The following is an 11872-nucleotide window of genomic DNA, read 5'->3' as shown; positions in this document are numbered from 1 at the left end:
TCCTCACTCTCAGCCTCGCTCTCAGCCACACCCCGCAGCCAGGTGACGGAGCTTTGCTGTTGGGACTTCATAGCAGGCTGCGGGGGAGGAGGGCCCGTGGGGAAGCCTGGGGAAAAGTGGGCTGCTGTAGTGGGTTGAAAGGCGTCCCCCAAGTTCATATGCACCTGGAACCTCAGAACGTGAGAGGAGTTAGGTTCCTTGCCGATGTCATGAGTGGAGGTCCAAAGACAAAGATTCTTTTCTGGGGACACCCTGATTCCAGACTCTGGCCTCCAGAACTAAGGGAATGTGTGTTCTGTTAAGTTAACCAGTTTGTAGTAATTTCCGAAGTCCTAGGAAAAAGCCCTAGTTGCCAACGGTGTGTACAGGGAATTACCAGAAAAAATACTTGTCTCTCCACTTCTGCCTCAGTCTTCTTCCAAAGCATCTCGGGACTGGGGGGAGGGGGGTGCCTTGGGGATGAGATGCGGATGGTGATTAGAGTTGTACGGAGGAAAGCAAACAGATAAACAGCTGTTTGGCTTTAGTTTCATTTAAGCAGGGCAGTAATCTTTAAAGTCAGGCTTTGAGTTTTCGAAGTTCCTTTCTTCTTTGAGTCTTACCTGCACAATCAGAAATCGGCAGTGTGTGAGGGTGTGGACGAGGGGACCCGGCCCTCAGATGCCGGGACAAAAGGGCCGACGGAGTCGGGGCTCATGGGGGCACGTAATCCCAGCTCGAGTTCTCCTAACCTCGGGGTTGGGTTAGAACAAACCGAGGGAAAGAAACCGTGAGGCCGGGAGCTGTTTCCCTGCTTCCCTTCTGGGACACGGGGCCTAGCCAGTCCCCACCCACCTACCAGAGGCTGCTTAGTGAGAGAGAACTGTTCTCCACTCATCCCCCAAACCGCTACATGACGGGCAGCTTCTGAGGCAGACGTGATCAGTGCCAGAGAAAAAGCATGAAGGGAATGCGTTTGCTCACGCGTACAAGAAGTCCTCTGTGTGAGTCTTCACCACAAGTACAAATACCAGCTCAGCATGTTGTTGCCTTCTTAGTTCCAAATCGGTGAGTCCTAGTCCTTTCTTGTTTTTAAAGTCTTTCCCCCAATACCTTCAGCCTTCCAGAAGCTTCTTTGTGAACCATTCTTTTTCTGTCTACAAGGGGAAAGTTGATTTCTGACGGCTCCATCAAAAGAGGCTCCTGAATTTCTAATCTGCACCTGCCCCTCCCCATGCCCCCCTTGCCTCTGACTGCCTTCATCTTTAAAGTACAGGTGTTTAAACTTAACCCTTTGGTTGCATGTTGTAAATTCACAACCCTGTCCCCCCACCTTCAGTGCCTGGTGCCCACGGTACAACGACGCTGATGTCTTCTTTGGGGTTTGTATTGGGAACCTCATTTGCTCATAGATAAAACAAGAGGCACTTCTTCTCAAAAGAGGACAGGTGGCTTCCATTTCAATCTAAAGATTGAGGCCAACAGCACCAAGTCATTAGCGGTGAAGAAGAGTTAGTTTAGTGGCAAGGACACATTAAGCAAAGCACAGGACCTCGGGCAGGGTAGCGGGTAGATCAGTGTCTCGATAGAGTTAGACGAGAGCCAGACTCTGAGGGGATGGACAAACCCTCCCTGCTTCTGCCGGAAAAGGGACACGGGACCAAGAACAGACTGGTTAGATGTCCACTCCTTTGACCTATTTTTGAGCACCTACTGTGTGCCTTGCACCACTATGAGTAAGACTAACCCTGTCCTCCCCTCATGGATCTCACTGTCCAGGGAACTTTGTGTCTCCTGTTGAAGAAGCTGTCTGTGAATCTAATCGGGTAACTGTTACAGCCGGCTGGGTAACTGTGCCCTCCTGGAACTGTACTCTCTCGAGCCGCTTAAGACTGGTTAGGGCCACTGACCCTCCAGTTGCGCGTGTGTGAATGTCCTCTTGGTGACCTTTTGACATCAGAGAGCCGAGAACTCTACCCTCTGATCGTGCTGGTGCTACCATTTTCTCAACACTCTTCCTGTGAAGAAGCCTAGTTGCACCTGCACAGAATGACGACTACCTCACCTTTTTCTTGACTCAGATCACCTTTCCCCACTCTCCCTCAGTTTTATCCCAAAAAGCCCCTTGCCTTCCAGGAGGCAGATTTGAGATTAGTTCTCCCGTCTCCTTGCTTGGCTGCCTTGTGAAGAAACCCTTTCTCTGCTGCAGACCTTGGTGTTTCAGGGTTGACTTGCTGTGCTTTGAGCAACGAACCCTGGTTTGGTAATAGTTTCTTGCAATATATGCAAACTCATCCAAAAGTATTTTTGAATATGTGATTAGTTTTAAAAATTACTTGCAAATGTTCACTTAGCCATGATGGAATGCTAAGGCCTGGAGGTACTGTCCCATCTTAAACAACCAGAATACCAGACAAAATACAAGTAACAGTAGTTTTTAGATACTGGACAAGGAGCACAGGACGGTGATCCCTGAGGGAAGGGAGACAAACAAGATAAGCCTTCGGTTCCTGGCGGTCAGGCCACAGCAGAGGGAGGTTCTGGAATCCTAAGTGTCATCTTGACAGTGTGTTACCAAGAATTTTCTTTTTAGGCAATACACACCTAAGTATTTACGTAGGGGCTAAAGGGTTACTTTCGAACAGCTCAGGAAAAAATGTCATACATATATGTATATAGATATACATACAAACATATACATTTGAGAAAAAATGATACAATATGGGAAAATGTTAGTATTTAAAGAATCAGGGTGATGGAAATATGGGAATTCTTTATTAGTTTTGCAACTTTTCTCTTGAGTTTGGAAACATCTCAATTTTAAAATTTAAAACACCTATGTATGAATTACTCATGACATCAAAAACCACATGAGAGAACTTCCCTGGTGGCACAGTGGTTAAGAATCTGCCTGCCAATGCAGGGGACACAGGTTCGAGCCCTGGTCCGGGAAGATTCCACACGCTGCACAGCAACTAAGCCCGTGTGCCACAACTACTGAAACCCGAGCACTTAGAGCCTGTGCTCTGCAACAAGAGAAGCCACAGCAATGAGAAGCCTGCGCACGCACCCCAACAAAGAGTAGCCCCTGCTCGCTGCAACTAGAGAAAGCCCGTGTGCAGTAACGAAGACCCAATGCAGTGAAAACTAAATAAACTTACCAAAAAAAACCCTAGATGAGACCCTTTGCATTTTTAAACTTGATTGCATTTATGAAAAATTGTGTTCAAAAACATTTATTGATGCTCAATATATTATTATATTAAACAATATATTTTATTTTTTTTGTGGTACGCAGGCCTCTCACCACTGTGGCCTCTCCCGTTGCGGAGCACAGGCTCCAGATGCGCAGGCTCAGCGGCCATGGCTCACGGGCCCAGCCGCTCAGCGGCATGTGGGATCTTCCTGGACCAGGGCATGAACCCGCGTCCCCTGCATCGGCAGGCGGACTCTCAACCACTGCACCACCAGGGAAGCCCCCTAAACAATATATTTTAAAACTATAGTTGTTCTCTGTATAAAAACTGGAAAATACAGGTAAGCAAAGACAATCCCACCAATTAGAAGCACTGCTAATCAAATTGTTTTTGTGTGTAAAGCACTTTATGTAACATTAACGGCTGGGGACGTTCAATTTCCATACTTTTTGAAAAGTGAATTTGGAGTGAACAAAATTCAGTTGCAACTTACTTTAGAAGCCAACATGCATTGCCAGTACTATGAAAAGTGCATTGTAGGAAGTACCTTAATAACAAATACTACGCCCTGTGTAGGGACTGGTATGATTTTGAGAATGCCAGATTTGGAGAATGATGATCCTTTTCAAAAAGCTGGCACTTTACAGGAATTTCTTGAGTATTGCCAACCCTGTAAAGTATTATAAGCCCTATGATATTATATCATCATCCCTGTTTTACAGATAAAGAAATAGAAAAAGCATACCACAAGATCAATAACACACTTTAAGTCACACCACTTGGAGCGGACTCAGACTTTAGTAAAGCCAAACTTTGTGTCTGCTGAAATATTTTTAATGCTGTCGAACAGAAAAAAAATTACATTTATACAAACATTATTTCTGGGTATATTTTTCTTTACTAACAGCTTATCAATATGAGAAATATGTCATATAATTCAAGGGCAAGTATTGAAAACTTATTGTGGTTGGGCCTGGATGAAATTCACAATGTTAAGCTAGAAAAACAGGTTGAAATACATGAAAGTAATGTGTAAATCCTGAGTTTTTAGCAACAATTGGTAGTTGAAAGCAACAGCATACAAATACCAGGGGAACGTTTAAACAACAGGAAACAACTTAAAATTTATTGGGCCTTAAAAAAAAAATCAGATCTCATCCTGACACTGAACTTGTGCAGATCTATGTGTCAATATATCAGTTATCTGAGCTATGGATACATAATTGAATTTCTTGAGTTTGACGAGTTGAAAAAAATTGTGATTACTGAGACCACTTCATTGTTGCTTCATGTGCAAGTTAGATTTGGAGATCAAGGAAAAACAAAAGGTCTAAATGCCCCTTTTCAGTATTCTTTAAAGACTTTCTTTCCTAAGGCTATACCTCTATTTACCTGTTCACCTCTGGATGAACAACACTTTAATGTTTTACAAATGATCCCATGTATTGAGGTTTGATTTTTCTTTTATTAGAAAACATGTAACTTATAATTTTCATAATTTTTAAAGTTACTTTCCAGAAAATACCTTCTTCAGAATCAAGTACTAGCTTTGGATTTAGTGAGACTTTACTCTCCTAATCTCTTCCTTACATTGTTATTGGTATGGATGGGTTACCTTTCCTAAATTCCACTGATGTATATAAAAAAAATCCTATGCTAAGATTACAAAGCAATTGGTGTGAGAGATTCAAGTAAAATAAAAGCATGGCTGATGGAAAAAATGAAAAAAATGCACCATTCTTATTTTTTTAATGTTTTAAAATTATAAATACATGCTTGGTTTAAAAATTCAAATATACAGAAAAATATAAAGTGAAAGGCAAAAAGTCCCTTTACCCTACCTAACTTCTAGCCCTATTCTCTACAGCTGTGCAGTTGAATATGGAAGCCCCTAACTATATGTAGCTATTTAAATTAAAACCAAAATTAAAAAAAAGTTCCTCACACCAGCTACATTGCAACTCCTCAGTGACCACATGGGACTAGAAGGTATCATATTGGAGAGTGAAGATATACAAGATTTCCATCATTACAGAAAGTCCATTGGTTACTGCTCCACAGAAACCATAATTAAGGACTAGCATATAAAAGGCTCATTATGAGTTATGGTTTCTTTATATATTCCAGATACAAACCCCTTATCAGATGTGATTTTCAAAAATTTTCTCTCATTCTGTGGGTTGTCTTTTTCCTTTCTTGATGGTGTCCTTTAAAGCACAAAAGTTCATTTTGATTAAGTTCAATTTATTTTTTTCCCCTTGTTTGTACTTTTGGTGCTGTATCTAAGAAGCTGTTGGTTAGCCCAAGGTCACAAAGATTTACTTCTATGTTTTCCTGTAAGAGTTTTATAGTTTTAGCTCTTATTTAGGTGTATGATCCATTTTGAGTTAAAATTTGTGTATGGAATAAGGAAGGGATAGCCTTCCTTATACCATAAGTGGCTATCCAGGGATAGCCACTGGATAGCATGTGGCTATCCAGTTGTCCTTGGATCATTTGTTGAAAAGACTACTCTTCCTCACTGAATGGTATTGGCACCCATACCAAATATCAATTGATCATAAAATGTATGGGTTTATTTCTGGACTGTTATATTTTATATTCCTTTGTAATATCTATCCTGTTTTGATTACTATAGCTTTGTAATAAGTTTTAAAATTGGTTAAGTGTGAATCTTCCCACTTTGTTCTCTTTCAAGATTATTTTGGGTATTGTGGGTTTCTTGCATTTCCATGTGAATTTTATCAGCTTATCAATTTCTGTAAAAAAGCCAGCTGGAATTTTAATGGGAATTGCATTGAATCTGTAGACCAATTTGGGGAGCATTGCCATCTAAACAGTGTTAAGTCTTCCAATCCACCAACAAAGATGTCTTTCCATTTATTTACATCTTCTTTAATTTCTTTCAACAGTGTTCTGTAGTTTTTATTCATCTAATGCTATTATAAACAGGAGTAAAAAAAAATCTCAATTTTAGAATGTCCATTGCTAGTATAGAAATAAAACTGATTTTTGTATGGTGGTCTTTGTATCTATCCTGCAAGCTGTTGAACTCCTTCGTTTTGAAATGAATTCCTTACAATTTTCTATAGACAACAAGGTCATGTCACCTCTGAATACATGTAGTCTTACTTCTTTTCCAATATGGTTGCCCTTTCTTTTTCTTACCTAATTTCCCTGGCTACTGCCGCAAGTACAGTGTTGAAGAGAAGTGGTGAGAATGAAAATCCTTATTTCTGATCTGAGGGGGAAAGCAGTCAGTATTCAGTCTGTCGCCATTAAGTATGATGTTTAAGTAGGTGTGGTTTTTTGGTAGATGCCCTTTATCATCCTGAGGACATTCCCCTTTTACTTCTAGTTTCTTGAGTATTTTTATCATGAAAGGGTGCTGAATTTTATCAAATGCTTTTTCTGTATACATTAAGACAATGTGGTAATTTAGATCTTTAGGGACATGATCCTCATTCATAATTCTGTGTTTGTAAATTTGCCAATTTACTTATTTAAAATTTATTTATAACCCTAAAGTCAATACTTGCAGCACTTTTATGACCATTCATGGACATGTGCAGACTGGTGAAAAAAACTGAGTTCCTTGAGGTGCAAGTTCTCAGCTGAGGTCAAACAAGGCAATGCTTTGCCTTTTTGTTTCAGCTCTCCTGCAGAGATGACCAGAGGATGGAGAAGGCATGGGGAAAGGCAGTATAGTGCAAGAAGCTCTGGCTCTGGGGCCAGTTGGATGGGTCTGAATCCCAAGTCTGGCCCATTAGTTGGGTGGCCTCAGGCAAGTCACTTAATACTTCTGAACCTCATTTTGTCTCTTATAAAATAAATAGACTCTACTAGGATAAATTGTTTTTAGGATTTAAGGTTACAGTCTATTTGAGATACGTATATGTGTAAAACACACACATTTCCCCTAGGAGCAATGGCTCTGTATTCGCTAATTCAGTATTCATAGTGACATTATAGAATATAACTATTGTGAATAACAAGATAATTTACACATTATGTTTAATTTTGGATGTTAAACCCACCTTGCATTCCTGGGATAAATTTCACGGGGTCATGGTGTATGACCCTTTTTATATTTTGCTAGTATTTTGTTGATGATTTTTTGTGTCTATAGTCATAATAGTTATTGCTCTGTAGTTTTCTTGCAATGTCTCTGGTTTTGTATTAGGGTAATACTGGACTCAAAAGATTGAGTTGGGAAGTGTTCTCCTATTTTTGGAAAAAGTTTGCAAAGGATTGGTGCTACTTCTTTAAAAAATGTCTGGTAGAATATAGCAGTGAAGACATCTGGGCCTGGGATTTTCTTTGTGGGATGTTTTAAAATTACTAATTCAACCTTTTTATTGCCAGCTGCTTTTTTTTTTGTTTGTTTTTGTTTTTGTTTTGTTTGCGGTACGCAGGCCTCTCACTGCTGTGGCCTCTCCCGTTGCGGAGCACAGGCTCCGGACGCGCAGGCTCAGCGGCCGTGGCTCACGGGCCCAGCCACTCCATGGCATGTGGGATCTTCTCGGACCAGGGCACGAACCCGTGTCCCCTGCATCAGCAGGCGGACTCCCAACCACTGCGCCACCAGGGAAGCCCTGCCAGCTGCTTTTTAAACTTGCTTTTAGGTAGAACCAAAGGTGACTGTCTCCTAAGGCCAGTAAAATGAGAAAATACACCTTATTAAGGAAGACATGTCCAATATTTGTAAGATTCAGGTAAACAGCTACCAAGGTCATCCAGTAGCAAAATTATCCTGCTGTCTAGGGCTTTAACATAGACAAACATCTTGTCACTTCTCACGTGCTTTCATGACCTTAAGAAATTTCAGCCTGTTATACATAAGATTTATATACAAACCTCTTAACTGGCATTTGCAGCAAAGTCCTATAATCACAAACTAAAGTTCATACATTTCTAGATTATATACAGATATCCATATTTATATATCTTTAAATCTATCTACCAAAATACTACCTGTCTCAGAACCTGTCAGGAAGGCAGTGTGTAGTGGAATAAACACTGGAATAGAAGCCTGGAGGTCTCAGCTCTAACTTAAACAAGATGCCTCAATCTGTTTCTCCCACTGTTAAAATTAGGTTAAGCCTGATGATCACCAAGGTACATTTTCTGGCTCTAAAAATACAACGACTTATTCCACAGTAATGCCATTCCCACTGTTCTTACTTCAGAGTGGTCAAAATGAAAACATTTTTGTTATACACACATAAACATATACACATCCGTACTTCATACTTACAGAACAAATCAACCAATTCACAGAATCTTAAAAGAGGAAGTCCGTAGTTAAATAATATAATTCCAGCATCTCAAAGTCCTGAGTTTACCATGAAACAGCTGTTACTAATTTTTTCTTTCCACATGTATATATATTTGCTTTTCCCCAATATCTCACTTTATGTTAAGTACTGTTGGATGAGACATCTATTAATTATGATAACTTTCAAAAACAAAAAGGTCACTTTTCAGAAATTCTGAGCCCATCAGAGAAACCGAATGGTATTTCATCAGTTGTCTCTACTGGCACATTGCTTCTGCCAAACTGACATGAATAATGGTGGGTATGATGACTTGAAATAAATGCATCTGCAGTCCGGCTGCAATGACAACTATCTGACGGCATCACATTACTTGAGTTACTAAGATGTGAATGGTAAACACCACAGAATGAGTCTTGAGATGAACGATAATGGCCAGCTCCCACGGACACGGCTGTTGAGCTCTGGTAAGGGCTGTTACACATAACACAAGTTTGGAAGCAAGTCTTCCTTCCGGAGCCTCGGTGAATGTCTAGTTTAGCAATGAGAGGTTTTCCGACATTCACTTCCTGCTTTTCCTCTACAGTATCTTCCAATCCTGAGTACTGATATGATAAACACACTGTGAAGACTAGATGTTCCTGAAAAGGAAAAGAAAAGGTTTGTTATCTTCATCAACCCTGAAAGTATATCAATCTTAGACTCGCATTCACACACATACATACAGACAAAACCAAACAACAACAACAAAAACCCAGTCTCACTCCTGTTTCCCAGGTTCCAGACCCTCAAGGTATCCGTTACATCTTCCCTATACTAAGAAAGGCCGGCTAGAATTAGCTTCCTTTTCCCTCATTCAATACTTTGAATTAGTATAGTCAAAATCATAGAGATCTGGTATTGTATTCCTGATGAACAGGGGAAAGGTATTTTCCAAGCAGTGGGGCTTGGGAAACTATCTTTCCCTATTACTGGAGATGGGGAATGATCTTTTAATGAAACAATAACTGGCTTTGCATCTAGGTCAAAATTTTGTTTAGCTGTTTTAAAAATACTACAGAATAATCACAATCATAGGTGGAGAAGTATAATTGAATCAGATAATGGACAGAAGTTCAAAGATACAAGGAGAGTGTAAGTAGATTAGCCATGAACGGGGACGACAGCAGGTTTATGACTGTCCTCCCATGACTGTCAATAGTGCTCACTTCACTCCCCAAGTTTTGGCTATAAATAAAAACTCAGGTTGGCAAGAATTTGGTTCTATTAGAAAGCTCAACCCTATAGACCATGTACCATGTAGTTTCTGATTTAAGGTCAATGAGAGATGAAAAGAGATCAAAATAAATTCCAATTCTAATTTGTTACGTTTTGTAGAAAGTCAGAAATAGGAAATGCTTAACTGAAAATGCTAAGATATTTATATTTAGTAGACTATGCTTTTTGTCTCTAACTTTTTAACACCGTGGAGGGTAATTACTTGCATTCTCACACACAAATCCTCAGGCCATTATCAGGGACAGAATACAGCATGCAGAAGGTCACTGAGACTTGCTGCACAGCCACCCGTTCACTCTACTTCAACTTAATACGCAAAGCAGCAGCACATCTATGGACCAATTCAAGGTTCACAGGCAAAAATGCATTTTCACTTTCATAAAGTTTTCCCTTAGTAGTTATAGACAGGAAAAGTAATAACCTTTAATTTTTGCAGTGAGCTGAGTCTAGTATAGAGGCAATGCTTGGGGAGATCCTTTGATACTAAATAGCTCCCAGTTTCTTCGGGCGTCCCTTTATTTGCATCTTTTGGATCAATATCTAGGTCCTGTGAAAATCAGCAAATGTTGTTAATGAAATCAATGGAAGTCACAACATCATCTGACCATAAAACATCTTAACAGGTACTGCTCTCTGATGAACTGTGGTCAGGGTAGGTAATCCCTTACCTAGGGCTAGAGATACAATGAAAATAACATTCTAGAGTAAATTCTAAATTCCTCACCGATACACTTAAGAAGTTAGCTCTGAAAGGACAGTTACTTTCAAACTATTCCTACAAACACTTCTAAGTGTCCTCAAGTTTCCTTTTAAGTTCGAGCCCCATTAGTGTTTGATTCCTGGATTCTCTCCTTCCTTATTCATCACTTTTGGGAAGGTGCAGGGGGATTTATGTGATTTGTATGTTTAAGAGGAATAAGTAGACATGCCAAAGGCAGCTTTTCCCTTTTTTCTTTTAGAGGCAACGGCTGTCGAGAGCAGGGGATCTACTCTGTGACTCTATAGAGAGCAGCCCGCAGGCTCTGCCTGCCCAGTGCCCGGGGGGCCAACCCTGGTCCAGAGCTGCCGGGACTGGTGCACAGACCCGTCTAATTCTGGGGGTCACACTGAGCAAATGTCCTCCATGAAGGCTTTATCAGAAGCAGATTGTTTGCCTTACTCCGTGCTTACGTCTCAATTTACTACAACTATGTAGGAAAGAGGGATATTGTTTAGTGGCTTCCTTAGGCCAATACGAAATAAATGTTTTGGAAAGAACTAGGTTTCTATTCTTCCAATATACTACTATAGCTTGACAAATACGACTTACACTGTTGTAGTAACTTTTTTGGAAACGTTTTTGGAAACGTTTTTAAAAGGAAGTTATTCTGGACATATGTATAGCACATTTTATTCCTTCATATTTGATATCCTATTTAGGGTAAGGGAAATTAAAGCCTTCTTTTCTGGGTGAACTTCAGACATTCCTAAACTTAACATATTTAAGGTATTTTGGCAATTTTAAAATATTACGACTATCATGATGCGAATATTTTTTAAGTGTAATATATATATATATTGCCTTTACATTTATCAACTTTTAAGTTTTCAAAAACTTAGTTGTAAGGATATATCATTATATTTTAAATAGAAGAAAAAGACTTACAAGTGGAAAATCGGTAACATAGGCATCGCACATTAGTATATCAGGTGGTTTGTGGACTATACTTGTATAGATTATCATGACGTTGGAAAACTCAGCTGCAAATCCTAATTGAATCTGAACACCACATTGAAATTTGAGACACATACTTTCTGGAAGTTCTGAAAAAACAATTTATAAATATTTAAAGAATGCTTCGTAAGTTTTCTGATGTTAAGTGGCAAACAAATATTCTTTATGAGGCAAAATACAATTAGAGCTATTTCTGCTGCTTAAAAATGTTATACAACTAACATTGTTTAAAGACACACACACACACACTTAAAAAAAGAGTGCAATATTCTACTGGTCAAGCAAGTATCTTTTGTTTTCTGTTTTCTTACAGCTCTTGTCCCTCTGCATACATAATTTTTATAGTGGTAATCAAAAGTATACATACAATTGTAGATATATTTTCACTGTTTCCTTACTCTTCATGAAAATACTTTTAAATAAACTAC

At 39.6% G+C, this 11872-nt stretch overlaps 1 protein-coding gene across 2 annotated transcripts in view; it reads right to left on the bottom strand.

The window, feature by feature from the left end:
- Positions 1–5271: 5271 nt before the first annotated feature.
- Positions 5272–11872, bottom strand: part of MALT1 (MALT1 paracaspase) — a 61543-nt gene continuing 54942 nt past the window's right edge. For both annotated transcript variants that reach the window (XM_081253140.1, XM_081253139.1), the window contains 3 exons: positions 11376–11533; positions 10152–10277; positions 5272–9093 (listed from right to left, as the gene is read on the bottom strand). In XM_081253140.1, coding sequence (XP_081109266.1) covers positions 8653–9093; positions 10152–10277; positions 11376–11533 — 725 coding nt within the window. In that variant the 3' untranslated portion in view covers positions 5272–8652. The remainder of the gene's footprint in view (positions 9094–10151; positions 10278–11375; positions 11534–11872) is intronic.

Source organism: Mesoplodon bidens (assembly GCF_964165515.1).
Source record: "Mesoplodon bidens genome assembly, chromosome: 13".
NCBI lineage: Eukaryota > Metazoa > Chordata > Mammalia > Artiodactyla > Ziphiidae > Mesoplodon > Mesoplodon bidens.
The sequence above is the reverse complement of the archived record's forward strand: the minus strand, read 5'-3'. Positions and strand labels throughout refer to the sequence as shown.